The sequence below is a fragment of the Onychomys torridus genome, chromosome 8, assembly GCF_903995425.1.
Source record: "Onychomys torridus chromosome 8, mOncTor1.1, whole genome shotgun sequence".
Classification (NCBI taxonomy): Eukaryota; Metazoa; Chordata; class Mammalia; order Rodentia; family Cricetidae; genus Onychomys; species Onychomys torridus.
The window spans coordinates 67,800,453-67,818,225 of record NC_050450.1 but is presented as its reverse complement, the minus strand read 5'-3'; the positions used below and the strand labels follow the sequence as shown (position 1 = coordinate 67,818,225).

Below are 17,773 nucleotides of genomic sequence, written 5' to 3'. Positions count from 1 at the left end.
AGTACTTTGAGTATGAAAAACTGAAAATTTAGTTGGAAGGGAAATTAAACATTGTAAGAGTACCAAAATAATTCACCTTTGACATTAACTTCAAGCCCCTCTCGATTCTAGGTGGCGGCTTTTTATCTAAAATCCCTGCTTCATACGGCGAGACAATGGCAGGATTGATAAATCTGAGGAACATGGCACTTCCTACTGCCCCGATGCTGTTCTGAGGGAAACGTTGGCTAACCACCTGAGAACAAGGAATTGAGACTTGAGTAGACAGTTGGCATTGAAATAAAGAAGTGGAAACAAAAGCTTGAAGGTCAAACTCTGTACAAAACATGAATTGTCAACCTTATCAATGTCCTGTTTTTAACTTTTATTCTCCCAAAACACCAGAAAATAATGTTTATCCTTAACTGTAATCATGGGTGATTTTTAAGGCACAAATAAATAACTCAAAGAGAAGAAAAACCTCCTCATAGACGAAGAGACCTGAAAAAGATAATGATTTGCTTCATAATCATTATGGGCAACAAAAGCAGACTCAATTTCACACAAAGATTGACATATTTCCTAAGATCAACAGACATCAAAGTGCAGCTGACTTTTAGCAGGCCCTGAAATCCACGTCTCTAGCAGCACACCTCTGCACACTCTACACCTAACAGGAAGAAGTTGTACTCTGTACGCCTGTTAAAATAGACATTTAGTGCAGCTTTCCCTATCCATCTTTCCTTAGATTTCTTCTGAGTGAAAAACTTACAAGTCATGTTCCTGCCAGTCAACTTTCCTCCAGGTGCATGCTCCCTAACATAAGGACCCACCTATTATTGAAACCACTGGAAAAACAGGAATTCTTGGGTACCTACAAGAAAAAAGAATCCCACCAGAAGACAGAACCCCCATGTCTATCCCAATTTATTTTTCAGCCAAATAAGTAAAAAAGAAAGTTTCAGGGCTCAGGAAATAGCCCTGAAATAGTTCCACCCCAAGAGCCCATTCTGAAAAGCAATACAAAACCATTGTAAATGGACCTATCCTCTACAGAAAACATTCTGCACAGAATATAAAAGAGCAGCAGGCAACCGGACTGGGAATAACATCATAGAATTGGCTGACCTTCAACTCTTCCTAATACCTCCCACTTTTAGCCAACACATGAAAACGGAATTGTTCTAGAATTGAATTTTTATATGTATCACATATAAACTTTATTTTTATTATTTATTTATTTGTATTTTTTTGGAGACAGGGTTTCTCAGTGTTGCCCTGGCTGACCTGGATCTCACTCTGTAGACTAGTTGAGTTCATAGAGATCCACCTGCCTCTGCCTCTTAAGTTCTGGGATTGAAGGAGTGTGGAGCCACCACCTGGCCATGTTTCTTTTTTAAAAACCACACAGGATACTTTCATCTCAAAAGCTATTCTAGTTGACATGGCTAACAGTGATGGTGGAGGCCTAGCACTCACAATGCTGGGGACATAAGGACAAACCTGCATCTGAGGGGCTTCAGGGTAGGAAAATGAGAAAATGGGGTTTATGTGCAGAATTATATAACACTTTTCTTTACCAGGTGCCAGTACTTGTCATTAATTCAAAGATTTGACTCGAAATTAACTTAACTCTGGCTATTTCACATCACTCTGGCCCATTTTGTGCTTCGTGGGATCTGTATTTATTTATTACTTCATTGTTTTATATGCACATGGGCATTTTGCCTGCCTGTAAGTCTATACACCACATACATGCCTGATCCCCGCCGAGGCCAGAAGAGGGCATCAGATCTCCTGAAACTGACATTACAGACAGTTGTGAGCTACCATTTAGGTGCTGGGAATTGAACCTGATTCTCTGGAAAAGCAGCCAGTGCTCTTAATCACTAAGTCATCTTTCCAGCCCTAGGGTCTATATCTTAAATGTGTCCTTACCCATGGCCTATAATCTCAAAATGATTTTCTATCACTTCTGATTTCAGAAAATGATTTTCTAGGGTGGCCGTGGGAACTGGCAGCAGAGCCGCATGTGAGTTGTTTTCCCTTTTCCTTACACTAATGCTCAAGGAGCTTCTCTGGGTTACGGTTCTTTGGTGTGCTTACAGCACACAAGGAGAACCACCTTAGGAATTCAGGGAAACTGGGAAACTGGCTAAATACAGATGTCTTTTGTAGCTGAAATGTAGTTCTAGATACAGAATTAGGAAGACGATCCAAGTGTCCTTCCTCTTTAGGATAGAACTGAACCTTTGGGAACTAGAACCTTAAATCTGATAAAAGAAAGCAAAGACAAAATTCATTACATCATTTCAGAATGTGAAAAGACAAACACACTGAGTTCTTTTAGAATTTCCAAATTTTAATTAAAAGAGTCAAAATTATCAATAAACTAACAAGATCATAAAGTGTGTGGGGAGCAAACCATTAAGAAGGAATAATACTAAAACTCCCTTTTAGGGATCCATGCTCCCAGTCCACCAAATACTTAGGAGTTAATTTTAAACAGGTTTTTTAAAAAATAGTATTTTCAGTTTAACCCATTAAAATCCTGATATAGTTTTACGAGGCCCAACATCGTAGTTGGCTTAAAAGAGCTAGGAGGTTCACTAAACATCCGTGGACGAATCAATGGCTGCACTCAGACAGCCTTTAGTGTATGTCTGCACACAGCTGGTTAAGAGGCTGGGTGTGGTGTACATACATACAATCCCAGCATGAAGGAGGCTGAGCCAGGAGTGCTGCTGTGCGGTCAGGCCAGCCTAGACTATGACGTAAGACCTGTTCCAAAACCACAAAAACAAAAAAAGGTAGCTAATGGCTGGTTTTCTCTAGGAAAAAGGGCTTACAAAGTACAACTTACATTGACTCCTGGTTTATATTTGAAAATACTCAGCTTCTGAACTTAAAGAAAGTCTGAATTGATTATTTCCCAAGAAGAGTATTATAAAATTATTGAAAAACTATTTCAACTTTTAACCATTTTCCACATCTTTAAAAATAATTCATGTCAAAACTTCACGTTTCAGGAAAAGTTTCATGTATTGTAAAATATGTATCTCTTTGATAGTGATATCTATATTTTTTACTAAAACCTGACAAATTTAATACTAATAGGGATACTGTATAAAAAGTTTCCTGAACCAATTTTTTCTGAATACATTTTTCTTACTTAACATCAACGTAATTTTATACAACACTACATACTCAAGCTTGGTTTTAGTTTTGCTTCCTAAGACAGGATTTCTCTGCGTAGCCCTGGCAGTCTTAGAACTCCCTCTGTAGACCAGGTTGGCCTCAAACTCAGAGATCCACCTGCCTCTGCTTCAAGAGTACTGGAATTAAAGGTGTGTACCCCATACCCAGCATGTTGTTCTTTATTTCTAAATCTATAAAAATCTAATGTGGATACAAATGATATTCTACGTGTAAGGTCAATGCTGGGTGAGTCAAATGATGAAACCAATGATCAGCTAATACCCTCTTTACTTCCCTTGGTAAAGTTGAACTACAAAAATCAGATAATCAATTACACATCAGCAGAGTATCACCAGCTATACAGATGAAATCCTGAGAAGTCTGCATTAGGCAGGCAACTTCCCCATTAATCCAAGTAAATACTATGTTGAGTATAACAAACTGAATCAACTGTAATGTGTCAACATTGCTGAATACCAGAAACTGAAACCTTCTTTCTATATTTCATTTATTACAAAGAAAGTCAGCTTGCTTTTAAAAGAAAAACAAATTAGATTCTGTTAAATAACTTAAAAAATGACATTCTAAATTTTACAATGACTAGCATGACTCACACTATAGAATCTGTACTGAAGTAATGCCAATTAGACCCCTTATTTCCTTGAAGACTATAACCTGTGCCGAGAAATACATTTGAAAAATTCAGTGTTACCAGGAAGAAAATATATGTATGTATGTATGAATATCATATATATATGAAAATAACTACTAGAAAAAAATGCCAAGGAATAACTTTATATAAAACTGTAATAAATGTTAGGAAAGCAATAAAACATGCTCTAGAGAAACACAGAAAGCCTGACTTTAATTATGTTATGTTATACGATGTCATTAGTATAGCATTAAATAAGAATGTTAGAAACAGCAAATTAATTTCCATAGTGATGATGTATAATGTTAAACCCACAAAGGCTGAAAATTAGAAGGCTGAAGCATTAGAGGAAAATGTTTTAAGCAGGAAAGCCATCCAATCCAATCCATTTGTTCATAGATGATCAATTTTACTAATATACTCAAAAAGAAAATTCTGAATGGACATAATAAAAGTATGAGTCTCTAAAGTTTAATTTAGTACTGAATTTTAAATGCATCTATAAATGTAAAGCTTTATTATATGTAAAGATAAAGTAAGAAATGAAAGATGAAATCAGACAAACATGACTTTAATCTTTTGTAATAAAACTACTTCCAACTTGAAAAAGTTTTCTTTACATCATTCTCTATAATCATTTGGATTAAGTGAACAAAAAGAGGACTAAACTGGATAAGGGTAAATAACATTCACAGATGATGTCATTTTAGAAATGAATGCAAGTTATACTGTGAACAAATTATATACATAGGAAGAAAATAATTATGGTGACCATAACTTTCTTCCTTTTACAGGAAGACAAAGTCAGACACAGGCAATATATTCAAGTCATGTTTGCACAATGAGGTGCTTCTGTATAAACATGACCTCACTGAGTTTTCTCTTCACTGAAGTAACAATGTGTATTTTTCTCTGAAGTAACTTCAGCATTAAAATTTCTATAATCTAAGCACAAATGTCTAAATCATGGATAGCTGAGACCATCAAGATAAAAATATAAAGGATAAAAATTAAAATTTAGCAACTTTTAAATTAGATTTAGAAAGTGATGCTTGTTTTTGGTAGCTATAGCATGTGCAAATCCTGAGATTGATGTTTAGCTCCAGAGGAGAAAAAAAGACACATTCCCACCCACAATATATTTCTTAAGAAACGCTTTTGTTTCTAGAGAAAGAAACCAGTCACATGACCTGCAAACAGGAAGCAAGAATGAAGACAGTCAGCATCCCCTAAGGCCTTGAAATTAAGTTTCTTTTGCATTCATTTATAATTTTAAAATAACAATAAAATTAGATCAAGGGTATTCAATGTAATAAATGCACACGGAATGCCTTTGGGATAAGTCAAACCAAAGGCACACAGAGGCTGTCCCAGTGTGACTTAACTCCAGGGTTATTGGAGTGAGAGCCATCTTGTGCCAGAGTTAGTAGAGAGTGATTTCACAGTGAAGGTCAGACAGCTGAAGTGAAGATGCTCTTAACAAACAGCAAAGATTCGGGGTTTGCTCCGAAAGAAACAGCTAATAGAAAGTTCTCCAAACTTACTGATTTTTTGTTTTCCTTTTTTTCTTTTACTGTAGCTTTATTCAGTAGGGAGTGGCAAGTTGCCTACAGAACAGAGATGAGCACAAACAAGTCACAGCACCGACTACACACAGCAACAAAAACAATGTTGGCTTGTACATGAAATTACATGGTAAAATGGAACACAAATGGAACCAACAGAAAAGTCGAAATCAATTGCATTTTGAGGGATGAAGTTTAATCCTGGACTTTAATTTTATTCCACTTTTAAGCCAAGCACGAAATAAACAGCAAGCAATGTTGAGACCCAATCATGTCTACTATTTCTGGCTATGAGTCATGGAAAAGCTGTCCTCAAGCCAATGTGAGGAATATTTACATTTGAGTCAATTCCTAGCTTTTGATAAGTTTTATATAAAATGTATGCTATGAAGTAGACCACACAATGAAAAGATTTTGTTCTACATTAATTTTTCTGATATGTAAAATACTTCTCTGTGTATCCTTCAATTGACTTAAGAGTTATTTTTCCAATACCTAGCAGTTAATTAAGATTTTATTAAATAAAAATTAAATGGCTAGATATAAGGCAAACAATCTTCAGAGAGACTGTAAAGGAGTGCTGTTATAATCTCACATCTTCCAGTGTCTGCAGAGTACTCCCTGAAATAGTGCTACTCACTTTATTAAAAGCTGCTATATTTGGGAAAAGAATGTTAGCATAACTAGGGAAAAAAAGTTCATTAATATCAAAGTCAAGAAATTGCAGATAATATAGAATCAAACTTAAATCTGATTAAAATTTTACTTATTATATATGACCAATTATCAGAATGCCCTCCCCATCCAAAAAACAAAAGCAATTCATGCAAACCCACACAGATGTCCAGTTTTATCACTTAGAACACTATCTAGAATAAAGATTTCTTCCAAAATTTAGACTTCTGATTAGAGTATGCCAATAATTTTTTTTTAATATTTTAAAAACCTCAATAAGAGTCAGTTGTGGTGACAAATACCTATAATCCCAGCCTTTGGGAACTGCAAGTCTGAGAATCAAGAGTTCAAGGCCAGCTTGGGCTACAAAAGACATTTTCTCAAAACAACAAAACTCAACCATAACGTAAATTCTTTGATCTAGACACATGGTATCTTATTCTAACAGTTCTAAGGCACACAAAACTAAAACCCACAATAACTTGGGCATAAAGTCAGTTTTAAATCCATCCACCCACCCACCCACCCATCCAAATAGCTCCTGTATATCTAGATGTCAACAGCATCCTAGCCCAAGGAGGCAGAGGTTTGTAAAACAACAGAACGCCTCATCTCAAGGAACTTTGCTGCAGGCTTTAAGGCTATTTTCAAAAATACAACTATGTAAATCTGCAGGTTTTTTTTTTTTTTCAGCCAAGATATGTAACTACCATTTATAGCTTTAACACACATGTATAAACTCATTTGGAGAAGAAGCTTTACTAGGAAAGATGTTTACTTAAAATCACAGTAGCTGTTTCCTAATTTTCTTACCAGAACTGAATATCCACTCAAAGGAATATTTTCTCTTTGTTCCAAATTTATCAGAAGGAAAAGAAATAGCATGTAATAAAAATAGTTTAATCATTGATTAAAAAGTAGTTTAATTATAAGTCTGTCAAACATTTACACTTGACTACTATTCCTATATAGTATTAGCCATCTTTTCTTAATAAAGAAAGCATGTAAATAGAGCTGATTACAACATTTAAAAAAAAAAAAGGCTTAAAGACCAAAATCTGAACTCCAGTAAAAATTAGCTGGCAATATACTCACTTAGCTTTCAAATTTTCCCCAGTAGATCCCCAAGCAGGAGCTATGTTTACTAAGAAAAAGAAAATGGGTTCCCATCCTTCCCAGCAAAGCATAAAAGTACAAGAGTACCATTATGTCACTGCCAAAGTTACAAGGGTAAGTAAAAGCCCCAAGAGAAAAAAAAATAAAAACAAAAGCTAACAAAAAGGAAAGCTAAGTTAGAAAGAAGACTCAATGAAAAATCATACTGAGTCTGAAGCTTTTTTATTTCTTTGTCTTTAATTAGTCAGTGTAAATTTTGCTTATCAAGAACAAAATCTTACTTATAGCAAAAACTTTGCTCCATAGTAGTCTGCATTAAGTTTATCCATTACAACATAATGCACAGTGTAACCTTTGCATTTCTGTCCCGTGAAGCTTTAATATGATAATGGTTAAGGAAATGCACAGCACAGCACACAGTGGTGCTAAGTCACAAGTCAGGACTTCGCTGTCTTCATCGTTTCTCTCTGTGCCTAACTAGGAAGGCTGGCAAGAATCCTGCTTACTTAGATAGTAGGAATGAGAAATTTATTTCTTTATGAAATATTTCCTGCATGCTTACTAAGTGTCAAGTCCTATTTTTACATTACAGCAGCATGCTCTCAAACTGGTATCCTTTAAGAAATTAGTTTCATTATGTGGACAGTCACATGAAGAGTTTCTATTAAATTTTAGTAGGACAGACCAGGTAATCAAGTACATTTCTCATTCATTTTCAACCAACTGTAGCAAAACCACTATCATTTCAGAACCCCATTTTTTTTTCTGAAAACCAAGAAGGTGACTCAGACTTTTAAATGCATGCTGTGTCTTTTCAACCTCATTTTACAAACAGGAAAACAATGGAATTAAATTGAAAGAGAAATCTAAGGGTAAAGTTCAAACAGTCAACACATGAAGCTTCATGTTGTAACTAATCACTCTCTAGCCTCACGCTTACCTAGCTGAATAAACTGTGTGGAGCTTCTCTAAGCTTCCTAGAGCTTTCTGAAATGGCAGTGAAGTCCTAACACACTCAGAAACCCAGTGCTAAGCGTGCTTTATCATATATCTATATATGCAAAGTTTTCTTTTTATAGACATAGCAGATACATCTTTTAAAATAGCAATGGGGGAAAATTCACATAGCAGCCTCACCCAGCTTTTTAAAATGGTGATTTCACTGATGATGTTAATGTCTCTAAGCAACTGAGGCTGCAAGCCAAAAAAAAAAAAAAAAGAGATGACATTCCAAAATCAAAGAAATGCAAAGGTTTTGGTAAATGCAGCAGTTCTCTCCCTATTTGTACCCTTATTCTGAACCCCAGGCCCTACAGCATTTTTTCCTTTTTGAGAAGTTAATATAGATTTATAGGCTCTCCTTTGAACTAACTAAAATAAACCATTCCTAAAACTGCATATGAAGTCAAAACCAGAAGCTACAAGCCTTTTTCTCTTAGCATGGAAGGAAGCTGTGACAGTATTAGGAAGTCTGTTAGCTATTGGATGGTGGTGGAATATACCTTACAAATAGCTTTCTACATAAAACCCACCATGCAATTGATTTGTCCTGAGAAAACAAGACACAAAACCAATGATCTCTTAGAGCAGAAACCAAAATTACAGATCAAGCCATTTACAATGCAAAAAACAATGAACTTGCCCCAAGTGTGAAAGATCCTGTAAGTAATTTAGGATAAAGATAAGCAAAATTTCCTTTCAGTAAACTCACTGACTTTTAAGCAGCTTTCTGTGAGACCAAAACAAGAACAAGAACAATACACCTTGTAAGTTAATGGGAGACCCAATCAGGAAAACTACTGCCCTTGCAGGTTAAGGGTTCTGCTTGCAGTTAAGACAGTTAAGAATCACTTCCTGTTTGTCCTGTGTTGGTTTGACCCGTCTGCACAGATGTGCTTGTTCACATGTGGTTACATGGGCAGGAAATCTGTCAGGATGGATGTTTGCCCCTGATTGGATGTAGACATGAGGCATACAGGGAGGAAGTACATCAGGATATATGCTTGCACTCCTGATTGGAGTGGACAGAAATACAGTGGTCTTACAGGTGTGCCTTTTTAAGTCATGGCAAAATGTGACTTGTGGACATTTCCTGGGAATCCTGGAATGGACCTGGCCAGAGTCCATCAACCTGACCAGTATTTAATTAAAGCTTGCTTCAAATCTGGCTCAAAATTGTGTGTGTGGTTTTATTCTTAACTAGTGGGATTACCACTTTCAACACAAGGAAAATTAATTTCTTTTCCTTAAAGTTCTTTAAATGTCTCTGAAGAAAATGTGAGGTTTCTTTCAAAGCCAATCTAATAATAGTTCTTTAAAATTTTACTTTATTTATTTGATCTTATGTGTATGAGTTACACGTGTATGTACCACATACATGCCCGGTGCCTGAGGAGGTCAAAAGAGGGCACCAGATCCCCTACAACTGGAGTTACAGACAGTTGTGAGCCACCACGTGCTGCTGGGAACCAAACCTGGGTCCTCGAGAAGAGCAGCCAGTGCTCTTAACTCCCGAGCCATCTCTCCAGCCCCACATTGTATTATGTATCCAGATGATAGCCAGCAGCTGACTGTGCACAACGGGAGTATTCCTCTTAATTTGTTTTGGATTGAGGGTGGCAATCTCGAACTTTTAGCATACCTGGTATAAGCAATGGCAGACACTTCGAAGCTGAGAGGGGAATTCTGAAGAGGAACTGATGATGGCATGGAAGAACTTCTCTGTCATCTGAAGAAGGTTCCTCTGGTTTTCCTCAAGGCTCTCAGAAGGTTCTAACCTGTAACAAAGGAAAGGTAAAATCAAAACGTGACTGGTCAAACAAAGTCACTCCTCACAAGACTTTTTGATCCTGATTGAAACAACAAATTTGTTTTGAAAAGAAAAAAGGAAGAAGGAAAAAGAAGGAGGAAGAGGAGGAGGAGGAGCAGCAGCAGCAGCAGCAGCAGCAACAGCTGTAATACCAGGTCTGGTGGCTCACATTAATTTAGTATTCACAAGGCTGAAACAGTGACTGCCATGAGTTTGGGCCAGCCTGAACTATACAGTGAGTTTAGGCCACATAGGCTATAAGCTAAGAACTAACAAACCCCAAATGGAAAATTCCAGTACTCAGAAGGTACAGGCAGGAGGACCCAAAGTTGAAGGTCATTCTTAGTTTTGTAGCAAGTTGGGCAAGCACGGGCTACAGGAGACCTAGTAAGAAACAAACAAAACAACAATAGCCACAACAATTTTGAGGCAACCAGAAATTTAACAAAAGTCAGCCTTAGATATTAGAGAACATTTTTGTTGGTATGTAAATACTGGTGCTTTATATATTTTTTAAATTGTGTGTGTGTGTGTGTGTGTGTGTGTGCACGCGCATAGTTCAGAGGACAACTGGTAGGAGTCAGGTCTCTCTTTCCACTATGTAGGACCTTTGGCTTGAACTACAGTCGTCCAGGCTAGGAGTAGGCACCTTTACCTGCTGAGCTACTACCACAGCCCTGTTTTTGATTGTGTTCATTTTTGTTGGTTTATTTTGAGACAGGATCTTACTGTGTAGCCCTGGCTGACCTAGAACTCAATATGCAGGCCAGGGTAGTTTTAAACTCACAGAGTTCACCTGCTTCTGCCTCCTGAGTACTAGGACTAAAGGCATCCATTACCATTCTGGCCAATACATATATCTATGAATGGTGACCTTTTAAAAATCTTCACTAACAATAATAAAACGCAACTTTCATCTTTCCCTCTACATCAGGTTTCTGAGATTATCTATATTCATGTGGGAAGATTAGATGTATTCATATTGAGCATAAAAATATATTATATTGTATATAGTAACTTATCTGCTCTGCTAATGAATATTTTAAAATTTCACTTTTGCTAGGTATAGTAACTCATGCCTACAATGCTAGCACTTAGGAAGTGGAGGCAAAAGAGTCAGGAGTACAAGGCCAGCTTTAACTACAGAGGAGTCTCAGGCTAGCCTGGGCTACATGAAGACTGTCCAAAACCTTTTTTTCTGTACACTTTTACAGATACCACTTCAGTGAACATTGTTGTGCATAAACAAAAGTTCCACTAGAGCAATTAATAAACACTGGCATTTCTTGGTAGCTAAACATATGCAAATTTAACTTTTAGTAACATTGCTACAACAGTGCTTAAGAATTCCTATTCCCTCGAATTCTCACAGATTTGGTGTATAAGTTGAATATCACTTATGCAAATGTTTTGATAAAAAGTGTTTCAGATTTTTTTCTGATTTTGTATTTCTCCATAAACGACACCAGTTAAACAGCCATAAGTCTAAATGCTCCAAAATCTGAAACTTTTTGAGTGCCAAATATGTTCAAAAAGTTTTAGCTTTTAAAGCCTTTTTTACTTTGGGATGTTCAACTTTAGCTGATTTAGTAGGTAGGAACCAGTACTGCAGTTTTAAAGGTTATTAGAGAGGCCCTCAGTGGTCAAAATGTAGAGACTAAGTAACTGAATGTGGGCTGCCCAGCCCCAAATGGGCCATTATAACACAAACCCTATCCTTAAGGTTCAGGGAAGACCAAGAAAGAGGAGGACTGGAAGAGTGTAAACCCTGAGGACCTGGTCAACTACTGCATGGTAGTGTCTTTTGGACAGGACAGGGATGTTCCCATGACTCTCAGGCTGACTGACTGCACAAAACCTACAGAGACCACATGAGTAGACATCCTATGTGGACAGTAGAAAATTTCCCCTAGAGGAAGAGTTACAATCAACAGCCACTGAAGGAGAGAGAACTAGACCCCCCCCCATACTGTTATTTTAAAAATGAGATCCTAATCCTAAGTGGTCAGCCCTAAACACATACAAACAAGGGTGACATTAATTGGATTTAATAGCATATGTTTATATAAACACACATACACATATACATACACACATATAGATAACAAAATAATTCTAGAAGGTATCCTGACTTTCAAGAGGAAGTAGTTGGGGGAACACAGAAAGGGCTGGAAGGAGAAGTGGAAATGATGCAAATAGTGAAGTCATTTAAGAAATCCTCAAATAAGTAAAAGACTAAAGTGAGAGAACTATGCTTCATAAAACTCACTACCAAAGGACCAGCTTGCATAGTACCAGAAGGCACCATGCAAGCTTCTACAAAGGAAGGAAGAACCAACAGTCCTAGGCAGCAACATTTTCACATGGCTTCTGGGGTTCAATTTCAAGTCCTCATGCCCACACTGGAAGCCCCTTCCAACTGAGCTATCTCCTCACTCCTCCTTCCCTCTAATTTCTTAAAGAAGGAGTTTCGAATATCAAGTTTAGATCTTTCTCCCCCCTGATGTATGTTTACTGCTGTAAGTTTCTAAGTGCCTCTTTCACCACTTCCATCATTTTGGCAAGGTGTGTTTTCAGTTCAGTTTGAACTTTCTACTAGTGCATCATCAGCTCGTGGACCCTTTCCTCTGCTGCACCTACTTATCAGCCCATTACACCATCCTTTCTCTGCTAGACGGTTTTCTAGCACCTTTGCTTTTGTATTCCTTGTTAACTTTCCTGCTCCCTGCTCGTGTTAGTCACTGGTTCTTTCATGCTGTCTATGTCTATCCGTGCCCCCACATCCACTAGAGCTCTCAGCATAATAACCATGGTTATTATGTTATTATTATGTTATTATTGTGTCAAAATTCCCAAATTCCCATCACATCCAAGTCTGGTTCTGATGCCTGCTTTGTCTCTTCAGACCTAAATCTGTCTGTTCTTGGTATGCCGTGTAGTTTTTCTGGTGAAAGGTAGACACAGCATTCTGAGAAACAAGGATCTGAGGTGAACAGGCCTTTAGTGTAAGGCTTTGATCCGCCTGGGAGTCAGTTACGTTGAATGGAGCTGTGGATGTCCATTTCCTCTAGTGTCCTTGTTTTCAGGTTTCCCTGGAGACTCCTACACTAGTCTATGCTGCGGCTGTAATTCAGTGTTGATACACGGGGCCAATGGACGTAATGCAGGTAATGTGGGGGACGACTATGACAAGAGGACACACCTGGTGGGGTCCACTTCGAAGCTAACGTGCTGCCAATCTGAAGATGTGATCACAATTCGTAAAAGGGGATCCAAGAGCTTCTGTAGGTAAGTAGCACCATATACCTAAAGAAACGCATAATTAGGCACAGATCCATACAGCCTGCATTAAAAAGGTAATCAACCCAACACATCCTGTAAATAATTTCTTCTCAACACCCTGGTGCACACAGACACACTAAGTGAGTGATACACACCTTAAAGCAGAACGTCATTATCTTACTGGCCAAGCTGTTGCCTCGGAAAAGAGTCTGCATGGAGTCTGCCAATTCTACTTCCTTAGAAAACATGTTCCAGAGCAGCTGGTAGAGTAAGTGCCGAGAATCAAACAGAGTAACCAGAACACGAGCCAGTTCATCCTGGTAACAACAACAAATTATGTTTGTGTGAACAATTTTACTTTTTTCTTAGGTGAATTTAAAATTTTGATAAAGGTTAGAAAAGAGGCAAATTTAAAGTTCACAATCACCTGATAAATCAAGGAAAATGATAACTAATTATTCCTAAGGTGACTTTTTATTTTTTTTTCCGAGACAGTGTTTCTCTGTGTAGTTTTGGTGCCTATCCTGGATCTCTGTAGCCCAGGCTGGCCTCGAACTCACAGAGATCCACCTGACTCTGCCTCCCAAGTGCTGGGATTAAAGGCGTGCGGCCACCACCACCCAGCATGACTTTTTAAATGTGTGGGTTTTTTTTAAACAAGATTTATTTATTTATTTATTATGTTACAGCACGTACACCTGCAGGCCAGAAGAGGGCACCAGATCTCATTACAGATGGTTGTGAGCCACCATGTGGTTGCTGGGAATTGAACTCAGGACCTCAGGAAGAACAGCCAGTGCTCTTAACCTCTGAGCCATATCTCCAGCCCTTAAATGTGTTTATAATAGTTGTTAACACCAGGGATTAACTGGGGGAAAGATTAGAGATTGAGGCTTTACCAGAAGACAGAAAGACTACAGGATTTGGCTCAAATTACAACATGAAAATAAGAGTTCACTTTGGTGCCACGCAGTTGGTAGTGTATGCCTTTAATCCCAGCATTCAGGAAGCAGAGCCAGGCAGATCTCTGTGAGTTGGGACAGCCTGGTGTACAGAATGAGTTCCAGGATATGTTCCAAAGCTACCCAGAGAAATCCTGTCTCAAAAAACAAAAAACAAAAAACAACAACAAAAAGTTCACTTTGATGTGTGGATGAATTTGAACAGACTGTTTTCTTAGAACTGATTAAATACACTACAGCCAAGGCAGAAAAGGACGGTTTAAAAATCAGAAAGGAGAGGTACAGGGGAGGCCTCGGTTAGATATTCAATTCCCAAATAGATTTACACACAACCAAAGAGTTAGGACTGAAATTAACATTTCTATTATTTGTGTGATAACCCTTTTGTTCCTTAAGAGAGAGAGAGAGAGAGAGAGAGAGAGAGAGAGAGAGAGAGATGGATTGATTGTTTGTACTGGGTGGTTTTGTGTGTCAATTTGACACAAGCTATAGAGTTATCAGAGGAAGGAGCCTCAGTTGAGGAAATGCCTCCTTGAGATCCAGCTGTAAGACATTTTCTCATTTGGTGATCAATGGGGGAGAGCCAAGCCCATGCTAGGGGGCACCATCCCTGGGCTGGTGGTCCTGGGTTCTTAAAAAGCAGGCTGATCAAGCCATGAGAAGCAAGGCAGTAAGCAGCTCCCCTCCACGGCCTCTGCAACAGCTCCTGCCTCCAGGTTCCTGCCCTGTTTGAGTTCCTGTCCTGACTTCCTTCAGCATTGCTGAAGTGTAAGCCAAATAAACCCTTTCCGCCCCAACTTGCCTTCTGGTCATGGTGTTTTGTTCCAGCATTAGAAACCCTGACTTGACAGTGTTCCACACAATTGATAAAACTGTAATTCACTGTTGAACCCAACATTGAGGGAGACATAGCAGTGGCAGCTACAGTAAAAAGAACCCTCAACCCTCACACAGTAATAAAGGCCACCATAGTCCAGAGCCCTCGCCTCAGCCTGGCCTGGTCCCAGGATTATAAGAATAAAATGCCGGGAGGTGGTGGCACATGCCTTTAATCCCAGCACTCTGGAGGCAGAGACAGGCAGATCTCTGTGAGTTCGAGGTCAGCCCGGTCGCCAAAGCAAGTTCCAGGAAAGGCGCAGAGCTACACGGAGAAACCCTGTCTCGAAAAACCAAAAAAATAAAAAATAAAAATAAAAATAAAATAAAATAAAAAAAAGAACAAGACACTGGAGTAAGGGAAAGGTTGAATAATCCTAACCACAAATACCCAGGAGCCAGACAGTTATGAGGACTCAGTGTCTGCTTGACTCCTTATAGTTACACAATCCATCTTTGACATAATATGCAAACCCTATGCTCCATTATGAAATTAGTAAAAAAGACAAGACTTTAGGGAGTAATCAGAAGTTGTTGGGCTTGGGATACAGCTTGATGGTGGAGGGCTTGTCTAGCACCACCAGGTACTGGTTTCAATTCCAACACAAGAGAAAGGAGAAACAGCCACAGCTGCTGCTTTCAGGCCCCATGTGAAATGTTGATCTACTCTCCCTTCTTCTAAATCCTGAAAATTCTAAAAACCTCAATTTTAACACATGTATTTACATAATCAAATTACTTTTTAATACTTTAATTTTTTTTTGTTCACCTTTAGATAAAGTTCTGACAAATGTGACAGAACATACTTGTAATCCCAGTACCCAGGAAGTGGAGGCAGGAAGATTAAAAACTTGACGCCAGGCCTAGTTACATAAGAGTCCCAAGCAAAGCAAAAGAAAATAACAATAACAACAACAACAACAACAACAAACCATTGTTAGTAGGGACCCATGGTTCCTCAGAAACCTGAATTGATATGGATGGTCCTGAGTTGTTTGCTTGTTTGTTTTGTTTTTAAAAAGAGGTCCAAGCTGTAGCTATATCTTGTCTTGAAATAGAAAGAAAGGGAGTCGGAATGGGGAGCCAGGGGTAGAGATCAGCGGTTCTCAGCCTACGGGGCTTGGCCCCTTTGGGAGTCAAACAATCCTTTCACAGATGTCAAGTATCAGATATTTACATTTAGATTCATAAAAGTAGCAAAATTACAGTTATGAAGTAGCAACAAAAATCATTTTATGGTTGGCGTACCCACAACACAAGGAACTATATTAAGCAGCATTAGGAAGGTAGAGAACCACTGGTGTATATGATCAACAGACATTTTTTTTTTTTTTATATATGTAGGAAACTGTCAAAGAACTAAAGTAATTTAAAGGGATGGAGAGATGGATCAACAGTTGAGAGCATTGGCTGCTGTTCCAGAGGACCCAGGTTCAATTCCCAGCACCGACATGCAGCTTATAACCATTTTAACTGCAGTTAATCCAACAGCCTCTTCTGGTCTCTTTGGGCACTGCATACACACAGTGCACAACACACACATGTAGGCAAAACACCTATACATACAAATAAAAATAAATAAAATCTCAAAAAAATTTTAAGTACTTGAGGTCGAGGATGGTGGTACATGCCTTTAACCCCTGCAATGGGAAAGCAGAGTATCTTTTTGTGTTTGAGGCTATATCCTGGTTTACACAGTGAATTCTAGGCCAGCCATAGCTACACAAAGAAATCCTATCTCCAAAAAAGTAAATAAATAAAAAGTATATTAAGTCATTTAATATAAAACTCAAATATGAGAAACTGAGCTACCATCCACTGAGGAGTTAGTGAAAACAAGCTCCTAATCAAGAGCTTGGAACAGGGATGCCTTTAATCCCAGCACCTGGGGAAGGAGCCATCTCCGTGGGACGAGACTAGAACGGATCTGCACACTGTCTGGGGCCTGCCCAGGGCCCAGCTGCCGATCCTGCGAAACCCAACAACTTGGAGGTGTTGGTGAGACTACCCTGCCCAGCTGAAACCCATCCGGGAGAGAATTCAGAATCCTACAGTCTGCAGTCTGAGGAAACAAGAGCAGCTGAGGAGGTGACGAAGAAGCAAAATGTGACCTGAGAACACAAAAGAAGGCGCTGCCCAGTCACTGAACCAGTTCACCAGAATTGTAAGTATTCACCTCACAGACTGAGAACAGGTAAGCTCCCATCTCCAGACCGGCAGATCAGATCTCTAGCTCCTAGGTCCTACCCATCGGAGTCCCAGCGACCAGACAGCTACCTTTCCCTGCTCCCCTTGCCCCCTCCAAAAAAACAACAAAAAACAAACAAACAAACAAACAAAAAAACCTTACCCCTACGAACCTAACAACCACTGAAACCATAAGCACACCCTACACCAACTGGGAACAACTGCTCCCAGAGACAGAACCCACTAACACTGATTTGACTAAGCTGCTCCCAAAGAAACAGAGCAGTACCAATTTAACCAAGAATTCCTAGTGAACCAAGACTAACAATTAGAACAAGAGAGGCACCTTCAGACACAAGACACCGCCTGCACCGAACAGAGGAAGAGATGAGTAGACGCCAGTGCAAAAATGCAGGCAACAATATGAAGACCTATATGACAACATCAGAACCTAGTGATTCTACACCTGCAA

General features: G+C 38.7%; 1 protein-coding gene across 6 annotated transcripts in view; it reads right to left on the bottom strand.

Moving 5' to 3' along the window:
• Positions 1 to 17,773, bottom strand: part of Nf1 (neurofibromin 1) — a 257,122-nt gene that overhangs the window by 115,370 nt on the left and 123,979 nt on the right. For 4 of the 6 annotated variants that reach the window (XM_036195402.1, XM_036195407.1, XM_036195403.1 and 1 more), the window contains 5 exons: positions 13,432 to 13,593; positions 13,197 to 13,300; positions 9,827 to 9,962; positions 5,374 to 5,436; positions 77 to 235 (listed from right to left, as the gene is read on the bottom strand). In XM_036195402.1, the coding sequence (XP_036051295.1) occupies positions 77 to 235; positions 5,374 to 5,436; positions 9,827 to 9,962; positions 13,197 to 13,300; positions 13,432 to 13,593 (624 nt within the window). The remainder of the gene's footprint in view (positions 1 to 76; positions 236 to 5,373; positions 5,437 to 9,826; positions 9,963 to 13,196; positions 13,301 to 13,431; positions 13,594 to 17,773) is intronic. The other 2 variants (XM_036195405.1, XM_036195406.1) reach the window with 1 other exon arrangement.